Source organism: Anarrhichthys ocellatus, unplaced genomic scaffold, assembly GCF_004355925.1.
Source record: "Anarrhichthys ocellatus isolate YVR2014 unplaced genomic scaffold, GSC_Weel_1.0 scaffold1128, whole genome shotgun sequence".
In the NCBI taxonomy this organism is placed as follows: domain Eukaryota; kingdom Metazoa; phylum Chordata; class Actinopteri; order Perciformes; family Anarhichadidae; genus Anarrhichthys; species Anarrhichthys ocellatus.
This window is the reverse complement of record NW_022281102.1, coordinates 1-13,305: the sequence shown is the minus strand read 5'-3', so window position 1 is coordinate 13,305 and position 13,305 is coordinate 1. Positions and strand designations below refer to the sequence as shown.

The window sequence follows — 13,305 nt, the reverse complement described above, 5'->3', positions numbered from 1 at the left end:
CCTGTAACAAACTGACCAATGACGGTCCACCTGGTGCCCACCTGTCTTATCTGTCTCTCCTCTCACCTGCATCACCTGTCTCTCCTGTCACCTGCCTCACCTGTCTCTCTTGTCACCGGTCTCGCCTGTCTCTTCTGTCACCTGTCTCACCTGTCACCTGCCTCAGCTGTCTCTCCTGTCACCTGTCTCACCTGCCTCACCTGTCTCACCTGTTACCTGCCTCACCTGTCTCACCTGTCACCTGCCTCACCTGTCTCACCTGTTACCTGCCTCACCTGTCTCTCCTGTCACCTGCCTCTCCTGTCACCTGCCTCACCTGTCTCACCTGCCTCACCTGTCTCACCTGCCTCACCTGTCTCACCTGTCTCTCCTCTCACCTGTCTCATCTGTCTCTCCTGTCACCTCAGGTGAGATGAGCGTAATGTCAAGGCGTTCTAACCACCAGTGCTCGCTGGGTCCACCTGGTTCTGGTTGCAACCCGTTTTTGTTTCCGTCCTTCGTTCCAGATCTTAGTGGTTCAACTCAGTTTAAAGGGTTAAAGGTCAACCAGGGTCCTCACAAAGATAGAAGTACAAGGTTGTGTGTGTGTTTTATCACAGTCACTTTGTGGGGACTCACCCTCCTTATGGGGAAAAACATCCAGACAACGTAAATCAGTAGATTTTTGGCTGACGACTTGGTTTAAGGGAAGGTTTAGGTTAGTTTAGGTTTAGTTCAGGTTTAGGTCATATTAGGATAGGTCAGGTTTAGTATGTTAGCTTTAGGTAATTTAGTTTCAGTTTAGTTTCGGTTAAGTTTAGGTTAGTTTCGGTTACGTTTAGGTTAGTTTAGTTTCGGTTAGGTTTAGGTTAGTTTAGTTTCGGTTAGGTTTAGGTTCGGTTAGGTTCAATTTACTTTAGTTTCGGTTAAGTTTAGGTTAGTTTCGGTTAGGTTTAGTTTCGTTTAAGTTTAGGTTAGGTTTAGTTTAGGTTTGGTTAGGTTAGGCAGAGACTGAATAACATCAGATATAAGAAGAAGGAACCTCCGTAACCCGTTTCTCTGATCAGAAACTGAACCAGATGTTTTTATTTAAAGGTTCTAGTTCTAGCAGCTGACGTTGGTCTAAAAGCTTTATGAAGGTTTTTAATCTCCACAGGTTTAGTTCTTCTGTCTCTGAAGCTCTGTGCGTTAAAAATAGAACTCAATAAAGCAGAGTGGGATGAAGAGATTAAATAGATTTAAATTTCTCTGGTGGATCAGGTCTTCAGAGGACACTGACAGTCAGACTAAAGTCTCTCTGGTTGATCAGGTCTTCAGAGGACACTGACAGTCAGACTAAAGTCTCTCTGGTGGATCAGGTCTTCAGAGGATGTTGACAGTCAGACTAAAGTCTCTCTGGTGGATCAGGTCTACAGAGGACCCTGACGGTCAGACTAAAGTCTCTGGTGGATCAAGTCTTCAGAGGACACTGACGGTCAGACTAAAGTCTCTCTAGTGGATCAGGTCTACAGAGGACCCTGACAGTCAGACTAAAGTCTCTCTGATGGATCAGGTCTACAGAGGACGTTGACAGTCAGACTAAAGTCTCTGGTGGATCAGGTCTACAGAGGACGTTGACAGTCAGACTAAAGTCTCTGGTGGATCAGGTCTACAGAGGACACTGACAGTCAGACTAAAGTCTCTGGTGGATCAGGTCTACAGAGGACACTGACAGTCAGACTAAAGTCTCTCTGGTTAATCATCATCTGATTGTTTGTTCAGGTTAAAGTCTCGTTTAAGTTAAACTTTGTGTCCTTGGTCCAGAGCTTTCAGAACAACAGTCGACATGGTGTCCAGCCGGGTCCTGGTCTTGGTGGTGGTGGTCTCTGCTGTGGTCGGGGCTCAGAACCTGGGCTTCGTTCAGAACCCTGAGAAAGGCCCAGAAGAAGAAGACGTGAGAGTCCTGGTCCAGCAGCTGATTGCCAGAGTGGACAAACTGGAGAGAGAGCGTGAAGAAGAGAGAGGTGAGTGAAACCTGATGGAGGGTTATTGTGGTATGGAGGGTCTCGAGGAGCGAGGAGGACGACGTCGTGGGTTTTAAACTTGACCGCTCTCATTAACTCGGTCCTAGAGGGAGTTGGTTGTAATCTGCAGACTCGCCACTAGATGTCAGTAAGTCACACCGGCCCTTCAAACTGGCATCAGGACCAATCAGATCACTCGATTGCTGGAAATAAGGCATTAACCTGCGATGACGCTCATCGAGGCACCTGGTCTGAGATGATGGAGGGACAAACCTTTAGCTAGTGGAGGCTGTTAGCATGGGTTAGCATGTGTTATAAGGGGTTAGCATAGATAGCAGAGTTTAGCATGTGTTACAATGTGTTAGCATGTGTTAGAAGGGGTTAGCATGTGTTAGCATAGTTAGCTGTGTTAGCATACGTTAGCATGGCTCCAGGTCCCTGTGTTTGATAGAAATCTGTCCGTGTCCCTGCAGCTAAATCTCAGGTGGCGTTCTCGGCGTCCCTCGTCAACACTGAGCTGTGGACCCATCAGGGCCCGTTTGACAGCGACACCACTCTGCTGTTCAAGACAGTGACGACGAACATTGGCAACGCCTACGACCCTGAAACAGGTAGGACTCACCAGGTAGAACTCACCTGGTAGGACCTCACCTGGTAGGACCTCACCTGGTAGGACTCACCTGGTAGGACCTCACCTGGTAGGACTCATCTGGTAGGACCTCACCTGGTAGGACTCAGCTGTTGCACATTTTAACGTCAGAGTCCTGACGCCGGGTCTTTGTCCCCCCAGGTGTCTTCACTGCCCCCGTCAAGGGACTCTACTACATCCGGTTCACCGGCTGCGTTGGAAACTCTGGGTCCCTGAACGCGGCACTGCTGAAGAACGGGTCCAACATGTTTGCCATCTTTGACACCAGGGGGGTCCACGGCAGCGCCTCCAACGGCATGGCCCTGGTCCTGGATGCCGAGGACCGGCTCTCCGTCACCCTCTGGAACATGCAGAGCATCTTCGACCAGACGAAGCTCAGCACCTTCAGCGGCTTCCTGGTCTTCCCCATGTAGGAGTCCTGAACCCAGATCCAGATCTACTGCTGATACCCTCAGAATGTGGTCTATAAAGTAGTCTCTGAGTTGTTCGTTTGACTCTCTCAGCAATAAAATAGTCAGTCTGTTTTTAGTTCGTCGTCACTTTCAGTACAAAATATTTGTTTTGTAATGTTGAGCATAAATTATAAGCATGTGTTAGCATGTGTTAGCATGCGGTAGAAGGGGTTAGCATGGGTTAGCATGTGATATAATGTGTTAGCATGTCTAACACATGCTAACACATTATAAAGTCTGTTTGCAGTTCGTCGTCACTTTAAGTACAAAATATTTATTTTGAAACATCCGGTTTATGACGTCATTGTTTTAAAGTGAGAGGATTCAGGGAAACAGTCATCAGGTTTAAAGTAAACAGGATCATAGTTCAGAGTCTCTTCCTTCCTGTGGTGAGATTTACAGACGGTCCCTGAACTCCACACGGCACTAACTCTTCATCACATCACGTCAGACCTTCAGGGTCCTTCAGGGACCTTAGTCCTTCTAAAGTGCAGAGAAGACTCACACGGTTCTGGACTGTATCAGTTTTATTTACTTCTTCTGTATGAAAGTTACATTTTACAGTAAGAGGTTTACTAAAGGGCTTCAACCTTTAACATTTACATACAGACAACATTCATTTAGGGAGAATCCTGGTCTGACACTAGACTTGGTCCTAGTCCTAGTCTGAGACTAATTCAGGTCCTGGCCTAAGACTAGTTTAGGTCCTGGTCTGACACTAGACCTGGTCTTGGTCGTACAATAAACAATAAACGCCCATAACTATGTTAAATCCACAGGTTACATAAAGTCACATTTTATTTTGAAAGGGTCACCAGTATCCCCTGAGATCGTCTAGGCCGGACCCGTCCAGGTCCGCGGGCCGGTGTGTCGCCAGGTTGGACGGGTCCTCCGCGGTCACAGCTGGGGGTTCGGCGGTGGTCCGGAGCGGGGAGGGTCCGGTGGGGTGGTCCACGGGAGAGGGTTCCTCTGGTCCGGTACCGGGACCGTTAATAAAGTTATTACCGGAACACATGTTAATGTTCACAGAGCTTCCGGTCCCGGTCCGTCCCGGTCCAGATGTGGGTCTCCAGATGACGTCGTAGTAGACCGCCAGGAGACCCGCAGCCAGCGAGACGGACAGGACGTAGACCAGCACGGTGGCCAGTCGGACCCACTTCCGGTCCAGCTGCTTCTTCTGGTCCCCGGTGTAGGTTTCTGGTCTCCCGGGGGTCCAGCTCCGCGGGTCCCGCATGGTTCTGGTTCTGGTTCAGGACTGTCTGGAGGTCACTGATCCTGATCCTGGAGGACGTCTGAATCCCGGTCCATCTTCATCTGGACTCATCCAGCGGTTTATAGACCAGCTGCGTCAAGTCCACCGAGTTCACCACGGACCGGAAGCTCCCGGATCACGTCTTCAGAATAAAAGCCTCGTCTTTAGTATTTAATTTGAAGCAACGTTTTTTATTTTTTTCTCGTGACGTGAATGTTTGTGACGTCAACGTGTTTATTTGATGTTATTTTATATTTAATTATATTATGTTATTTTATATTGTTATTTTATGTAATTTTACTCTGTTATTTTATTTTATATAATTTTATATTATTTATTTAATGTTATTTAATGTAATTTTATTTTATATCATTTGTTATTTTATATTTTAATTACACTTAAAATGACTGCTTTTATTTTGAAATTTTCAGCAGCTGTCAGTGGTTTGTCACATCTGTCAGAAATGTTCCTTATAAATAAATATTTTATTGTAATGTGAGATTTATTACATGTTTTACTTTGAGCAGCATTAAGTTAAATTATATTGTTTAATATTCACCTATTTACTATTAAATGTCATAAATGTAATAACTCACATTCTCACGTTTTTTATAACAGTGTTTTTTGTTGCCTAAAACTTGTTTCCGATGAGACGTACGTTTTACTGTTACGACTCGACTCAAACGTCACTTCCTGTGAAGACGGAAGTTTATTTTGAAAGGACAGAATGACATGAGCTGGAAGAGAGCTTTTGTTTAACAGCTGATTTAAAATAGAAAACGTTTGTTTATTGTTGATAAACCCTCATTAAAACCAATCAATCAATTAACCAATCAAAGAAGGAGACCAGGACAGACCAGTTTGATCCAGTTCATCTGAAGGTCCAGAAACATGTTTTATCTTGTAAAGAAATGCTCACTTTGATCAACAAACAAAACACAATACTTTGTACTGACTTCATGTTCGTGTTTTATTACATTTTGATGTTCGTCACAATTCAGTTTGAAATATTACAGAATGCAAAGTTTTGTTTCAGACTTCCTGTTTCTCTTTAACGTCCCTGAACCTCACAAGCAAACAAACACCATCAATAATCAAAAAAGAAAACTAATCGTCTCTAAAAGTAAAATCACAAAAATCAGAAAGTGAATCTTGAACTGAAAACTTGTTGTCTTCAAAAGAATAAAGAACAATGAATATAACACTACTTCTACTATATATGCTGATAAAACAACCGTTTCTGTCGGCTTCAGGTCCTGTGTGGTTCCTCATTAGTCACATGGTGCAGGTCCCAGGGTGCAGGTCCCAGGGTGCAGGTCACATGGTGCAGGTCCCAGGGTGCAGGTCACATGGTGCAGGAACACCTGTCAATCAAAACAGACTCATTGACTCAGAGCTGCATCGATAACAAGCCAGTAAGCAGACCTTTAGCATTGTGTTTTTCATGTTGTTACTAATGAACTTCACACACCTGTAGCTGCTGGACTCTCTGGGGTCTCCTCACTCATCCAGACCCTTCTTGGAGGACCCGTCCCTGGTCTTCGCCCTCAGCTTGTTCACCTGTGACTCGGCAATGTCGGCCCTCTCCTCGGCCTCCTCCAGCTCGTGCTGCAGCTTGCGTAGTTTGGCCACGTTGGCGTTCGCTCCCTCCTCCGCCTCCTCCGCCGCGTGTTTGTAGGATTTGACCTTCAGCTGCAGCTTGTCCACCAGGTCCTGAAGGCGAGCCGTGTTCTTGCGGTCCTCCTCGGTCTGGTAGGTGAGCTCCTTGATGCAGCGTTCGTACTTGCGGACCCCCTTGACGGACTCAGTTCCCATCCTCTGTTCGGCCTCCAGCTCGTTCTCCAGCTCTCTGATGCGAGCCTCCAGTTTCTGGAGCTGCTTCTTGCCCCCCTTCATGGCGATCTGCTCGGCCTCGTCCAGACGGTGCTGCAGGTCTTTGATGGTCTGCTCCATGTTCTTCTTCATGCGCTCCAGATGGGCGCTGGTGTCCTGCTCCTTCTTCAGCTCCTCGGCCATCATGGCCGCGTCCGTGATGGCCTTCTTCGCCTTCTCCTCGGCATTGCGGTTCTCCTGCACGGCGTCCTCCGCCTCGCTCTGCAGGTGCGCGAGGTCCGCTTCGTGCTTCTTCTTCTGGTTAATCAGGCCAGTGTTCTGGGAGTGCAGGAGCTGCATGCGCTCCGTCACGTCCGTCAGCTCCTGTTCAGCCAGTTTGCGACTTCTCTCCGTTTGCTCGAGCGCGGCCCTCAAGTCCTCCAGCTCGGCCTGGATCAGGTTGTTCCTGCGTTCCAGGAGAGCGATGTTCTCCCTCAGGTCGTCGTTGCTGTGCTGTGCGTCGTCCAGCTGCAGCTGAGAGTCCTTCAGGAACGCCTGGAGGCACTTCAGCTGTTTTTGGGCGTCAGCCGCCTGCCTGTTGGCTTGGCTGAGCTGGATCTCCATCTCGTTGAGGTCGCCCTCCATCTTCTTCTTGACCCTCAGGGCCTCGTTGCGGCTCCTGGTTTCAGATTCCAGAGAGGACTGAAGCGACTCGAGCGTCCGCTGGTAGTTCCTCTTTGCTTGCTCCATTTCTTCCTCTTTTTCAGCCAGCTTCCGCTCTACGTCGGCCTTCACTTGGTTGAACTCCAGCTGGGCTCGGAGGATCTTGCTCTCTTCATGCTCCAGAGAACCTTCTGCCTCCTCAAGCGCTGACTGGAGCTCTGCCTTTTCCTGCTCCAGCTGCTTCCGGATCTTCTCCAGTTCGTGAGCACTCCTGCCGCCCTCCCCGAGCTGGTCGGTGAGGTCAGAAATCTCCTCTTGGAGGTTCTTGTTCTCTCTCTTCAATGTCTCGAGTTGATCCAGAGACTCCTCATAGGCGTTCCTCAGTTTGAAGAGTTCAGTGCTCAGAGACCGAGCTTCCTTCTGAGAGGCCTCCAGCTCACACTGCGACTCCTCAAACTTCTGCTTCCACTCCGCCATGACTTTGTCAAAGGCCCTCTGCTTTTTGTCTAGGACTGCAGACGCGGCATTGGACTTCTCGAGGTCCAGCATCAGGTCTTCAATTTCATTTAGGAGGCGGTGCTTGGTCTTCTCAAGGGACGAACACTTTGCATTCGTGGCCTCGGTGGCCTCCTCGGCCTCCTGCAGTCTTTGAACCAGCTTCTTCTTTGCTTCCTCCAGTTCTTCTGTTCGCTGGATTCCGTCGGTTTCATATTTGGTCCTCCATGCCGAGACCTCGGTGTTGGATTTGGACAGAGCTCTCTGCAGCTCGGCCTTGGCTTCCTGCTCCTCTTCAACCTGCTCTCGGAGCAGATCGCAGTCGTGGCGAGCCGACTGGACCGTATGGGCGAGGGCGTTCTTGGCCTTGACTTCTTCTTCCAGCTGTCTGCGGAGATCTTCTACCTGCTGGTTGTACGAGTTCTTCCCTCTGGTCAGCTGTGAAATCAGACACTCCTTCTCCTCCAGCTGACGTCCAAACTCTCCGTTCTCCGTGAGCAGCTTGGCCCTCTGGGTAGTCAGGTCGTTGACGGAGCGCTGGGTTTCCTCATATTTGCTCTTGTACTCGCTCATGTTGTCTTCCATCGTGCGGCACATCTTCTCAATATTTGACTTGGCCTTCACCACACTCTCCATGTTAGAAGACAAGTCGTCCAGCTCCAGCTTCAGCTCGCTCTTTTCCTTCTCCAGCTTCTGCTTCACCCGCTGCAGGTTGTCAATCTGTTCGCCCAGTTCGGCGACGCTGTCGGCGTGTTTCTTCCTCAGGGAGGCGGCGGTGGCCTCGTGTTGGAGCGTAGATTCCTCCAGCTCCCTACGCAGCTTCTGGAATTCAGCGTCTCTCTTTTTGTTCATCTCCACCTGCGCTGATGTTGCTCCGCCGGCCTCCTCCAGGCGCTCGCTGATGTCCTCTAGCTCGCGGGAAAGATCGCAGCGCTGCTTTTCGACTTTGGCCCGGGCTGCACGCTCAGCATCCAGCTCCTCTTCCAGCTCCTCGATCCTCGCCTGGTTTTCTTTCAGCTTCTTCTGGAGCTGAATGGAAGCAACCTGCTCGTCTTCCAGTCTTGAAGTTATTTGGACAATCTCAAAATCTTTTTTTTTCAGTTTCTCCTCCAGCTGCTGCTTATCATTTTCTATGTCCATCAAACTCTCCTGAGTCAGTTTCAGGTCTCCTTCGAACTTCCTCTTTGAGCGCTCGAGGTCCATCCTGAGTTTCTTCTCCTGCTCCAACGAGCCCTCCAGATCGTCCACTTGTTGCTCCAACTTAACTTTGGCTTTGGTTAAGCTATTGGCTTTGTCTTCTTCACTCTGAAGGTCATCCAGTGTCTGCTGGTGGGCCTCCTGTAGTGCCTTCTTCTCCTTGGTGAGCTTCATGATGTTTTCGTCCTGGGAAGCCATCTCTTCGGTCAGGTTTTTCACCTTATTCTCCGTGGCGTGTTTCTCTTTCTCGACCTTGGCCAAAGTCAGCTCCAGATCGTCTATATCTTTCTTCAACTCGGAGCATTCGTCTTCAAGCTTCCGTTTCTTAGCTGTGAGATCTGCGTTCAGCTCCTCTTCATCCTCCAGTCTCTCGGTCGTCTCTTTCAGCTTGGCCTCCAGTTGAATCTTGCTCTTTATAAGCTGTTCACAGCGTTCTTCAGCATCCGTCAGTGTGTCCTGTTCAGACTGAATATGCAGAGTCAGATCATTCTTCTCTTGGAGAAGAGCCACTATTTTCTCCTCTAGATCCTTCCGTCGTGCTTCTGATTTCTCCAGAGCATCTTTCAGCTTGTTGAACTCATCCTTCATGTTGGCCATCTCCTTCTCAGACTCGGCACTCTTCAGCAGTGGTTTGATCTTGAAGAAGAGCTTCATCCAGGGCCAGTTTTTTACTCCCAGAAAAGAGCGAAGGTTCCACTGGATGACCATCAGGGCGTCTCTGCGTTCCACCAGCTTAGCGAACTCTGCCCTCATAAGGATTGCCCGGGCATTAGCCTGAATCCTGGTGATGATTCGAGAGAGTTGCTCATCACGCATCTCCTCCAGTGTCCCCAGCAGACCGGCTTTAAAGAAGACTTTGGTCTGACCGAACCGGTACTGGGTGTGGTCTATGTCCAGTGATCCCAGCAACTTCTCTGCGCTCTTCTTGCAGTCAATGAACTGGCCTTCAGGGATGGCGGAGGCATTCAGAATCCTGTACCGTTGTTTGAAGTCGCCGTAGAGCACCCTGTTTGGGAACCCCTTCCTGCAGATCCTGATGCCTTCCAAGACACCGTTACAGCGCAGCTGGTGCATCACCAGGCAGTTGTCCATGGCCCCTGGAGTTTTCTTCTCATTAGGAATCAGACAGCGGACAAAGTGGGGATGTGTGGTCTTCAGGTTGTTCATCAGCTTGTTCAGGTTTTCCCTGTGAAGTGCCGACACAGTCTGGAACGAGGAACCTTTTTTCTTGGCTCCTTTGCCGCTTGGTTTGTCGCCGCCGTCAGTTCCTGAATAGCTTGAAAACAGCACACTGAGCAGCTTCAGAGAGGATTTCTGGTAAAGTCCGACCACAGTTTCATTCAAGGGGTCTTTATTTTTTACCAACCAGTTGCCGATGTTGTAGTCCACTGTGCCAGCGTAGTGAACCAGGGCAAAATGAGCCTCTGCTTTCCCCTTTGCAGCCCTCGGCTTCTCAAACATCTTGTTCTTTCCCAGGTGATTATCGTAGAGCTTGGACTTGAAGGTCTGGTCACTGGCTTTGGGAAACATGCATTCCTCCTCCAGAATCGACAGGATTCCCAGCGGCTTCTCAATGAGGTCAATACAAGCCTGTAAATCCATCCCAAAGTCAATGAACTCCCAATCAATGCCTTCCTTCTTGTACTCTTCTTGTTCCAGAACAAACATGTGATGGTTGAAAAACTGTTGCAGTTTCTCGTTGGTGTAGTTGATGCACAGCTGCTCGAAAGTGTTGAAATCAAAGATCTCGAATCCAGCGATATCGAGCACTCCTATGAAGTACTGACGAGGCTGTTTAGTTTCCAGGGAGTGGTTGATCCTCACCACCATCCAGTTAAACATCTTCTCATACACCGACTTAGCCAGAGCACCAAGGGAGTAGTAGACCTGGTCCACACTTTGTCCTTTGGTGACAAATTCATTTCCGACCTTGACTCTGGGATGACACAGCCCCTTGATAACGTCGGCAGAATTCAGCCCCATTAGGTATGCGGTTTTATCGGCAGCCTCCGTCCCGTCCGACTCGGCCTGCTCCTCGCGCTGCTTCTGCTTGAACTTCATGTTGCCGTAGTGCATGATGGCACCAGTTAGCTTGTAGACGCCCATCTTCTCCTCCTGAGTGAAGCCGAGCACATCGAAGGCACTGTCGGTGGCCAGTAGCTCCTCCGAGTCGTTGATGGAGGCGACCGTTACCTCCCCTTGGGAGATGTAGGAGTAATCGTAAGGGTTGTTGGTGATCAGCAGCATGTCCAGCAGCTCTGGCTTCTGATTGGACAGGATCTGGTAGAAGATGTGGTAGTTCCTCTCAGCCTTGAGCTGAAAGGTGCACCGGGACTTCTCCAGCAGGTAAGTCTCGACGTCGGCAGACGACAGCTTTCCGCTCATGCCGAAGTGAATCCGGATAAATTTTCCAAACCGAGATGAGTTGTCGTTTCTCAGCGTTTTGGCGTTGCCGAAAGCCTCCAGCGCCGGGTTGGCCTGGATGATCTGGTCCTCCAGCGTCCCCTTGCTAGTGTCTCTTTTGCCTCCACCAACTGCAGCGATGCTGGCAAAGTACTGGATGACTCTCTTGGTGTTCACAGTCTTCCCGGCTCCGGATTCTCCGGTGATAAGGACAGACTGGTTCTCCCTGTCAGTCAGCATGTACTGGTAGGCGTTATCGGAGATGGAGAAGATGTGAGGCGGAGCCTCGGTCCTCTTCTTCCCCCTGTAAGCTGCCACCACCTCCGCATCGTAGACGGGAAGCCACTTGTAGGGGTTGACGGTGACGCAGAAGAGCCCGGAGTAGGTGTAGATCATCCAGGCGGCGTAGCGCTCCTTGAGGTTAAACAGCACCGCCGGTTCGTGGAGGAACGTGAACATCGCCATGTCTTCAATTTTATCAAACTTCGGCGGGTTCTGGGGGTGGACGTCCAGCTCCTTCACGGTCGCCGTTGTCCCATCCTCCTTCTTCACGGTCACCATCCCCCCATCTTTGCTCTGGATTTGCCCCTTCATATATTCCACCTTATCGTCTGCCACGAAGCACTCTGTCTTGATGTCAAACGGTCGGGTCTGGGCCTCCAGGCGCTCCTTGTCTGACTTCCTCAGGAAAGGAGCGGCCTTCTTGAACTCGGCCATCAGAGCGTCGCCCATGTTGGAGGGACGAGGTTCCCGTTAGTCAGAAGAGAGAGATCGATCCAAGAAGAAGGAAGAAGTCTTTGTGTCTCTGGAGCAGAGCTGCAGACTCTTTATAAAGACGCCCGCAGGACCAAATTAGGAAATGACTGCTGAAAGAACCCATGAGGGCAGTTTCAGGACCTTTGGCTGTCAAAGTCCATTTTAGGAAACGGAGTGATTCCCTTCTTATCTGCCCGCTGATAGAGACTCTGGACACCTCTACATTTAGACTTCTACTGCAGCTCATCTTCCTTTTATTCTACAGGATTATGATGAGGCTACTGCAGTTTGAGGCCCATTTTAATCTTAATTTATTAGGTCACTTCTGATATTTAAACAATCAATCATATCTGATTCTGTCTGGCTGATAAAATAGATCCAGAACAGAACTATTAATTATGAAATGGTTCATAATTTAAATGTATGGGTCTGCAGTCTGTGAGTATAACAACATATTTAGTCATATTTCTGTATTACACATTTTCCTTCCTCCAAGTTATTCAATCCAAAACATATAAAAAATGTAACCTGTTTATAAAATAAATAGGATTCTCTGAAATAAAGGAAACAGGAAGGACTAAATGATTAAAGACATTCAGATTGGATTATATATATTATTGTCTTACTATTTAAACTTACTTTTGTATGACACGTATATTATCCAGAGGCTGTTTGGTGTTCAGCTTATGACGTTTTTCTGAACATTTTTATCAAAAGCATATTTAATCTGTAAAATCAAAACGTTTCCAGCTGTTTCTTTAACATTAGAAACTCTCAGAACTTTATTTTAAAAGTTAGTTAATGTGCTGAAGTTTAGAAAGTCATCCTCCTGCTCTCTCTACAATAATTAATAACCCTCAAACTGTGATGGATGAGCAGACCGATATTTGTTATTTCACACAGTGTAAATTTAATTTAATTTAACGTGTGGAATGTGCCGTCTGTGGTCGGATGGACTCTGGTATGAAGAGAATCTTCTGACTGAAGTGTTTGTGTCTCTTTATCTCATCGACCTTTAAATAGAAACCAGAGACACACGACATGTGGAAGAATGTGGCTCTATATATATTATATATATAATATTTATATAACATATATATTATATATAATAGATATATATATATATATATATTACATATTATATGTAACCCTAACCCACACACACACACACACTGAACAGATTGGAAAGACATACAAACAGTTTGAATCACTTTTGATTTGATTACTAATATTTGTGTTAAATTCAACGAGACTTGATTGATAAAACGATTTGATGGTTTTAGTTTTGATCTCCAGTCGATCTCCAGGTGACCTCCAGGTGATCTCTTGTTCAGAGGAATGTTTTCTTAAAGTGAAGGTAGAAGTTTGATTTATTCTCTTTGGAAAGAAAAGTTAGCACATTTTAAAATATCAGTAGTTTTATTTACATCTGTATTTATTTACATCTTCTCAGGTGAGTCCTACATGTGTCTCAGGTGAGTCCTACATGTGTCTCAGGTGAGTCCTACATGTGTCTCAGGTGTCCTCAGGTGTTCTCAGGTGAGTCCTACATGTGTCTCAGGTGTCCTCAGGTGTTCTGAAGTGAGTCCTACATGTGTCTCAAGTGAGTCCTATATGTGTCTCAGGTGAGTCCTACATGTGTCT

At 47.8% G+C, this 13,305-nt stretch overlaps 2 protein-coding genes and 1 pseudogene across 2 annotated transcripts; 1 reads left to right on the top strand and 2 right to left on the bottom strand.

Moving 5' to 3' along the window:
• The first annotated feature begins 916 nt into the window (after positions 1-916).
• Positions 917-3,155, top strand: LOC116377330 (cerebellin-2-like). The gene is made up of 3 exons (XM_031838941.1): positions 917-1,982; positions 2,456-2,593; positions 2,773-3,155. Exons 1-3 carry the CDS (start codon positions 1,805-1,807, stop codon positions 3,042-3,044), a joined length of 588 nt encoding a protein of 195 aa, XP_031694801.1. The 5' UTR covers positions 917-1,804; the 3' UTR covers positions 3,045-3,155.
• Positions 3,066-4,464, bottom strand: LOC116377331 (putative transmembrane protein INAFM2). The gene has a single exon (XM_031838942.1). The coding sequence runs from the start codon at positions 4,315-4,317 to the stop codon at positions 3,895-3,897; it is 423 nt and encodes a 140-aa protein (XP_031694802.1). The 5' UTR covers positions 4,318-4,464; the 3' UTR covers positions 3,066-3,894.
• An 833-nt stretch (positions 4,465-5,297) lies between these two features.
• On the bottom strand, positions 5,298-12,648 carry LOC116377329 (myosin-6 pseudogene; annotated as a pseudogene).
• Positions 12,649-13,305: the final 657 nt, after the last annotated feature.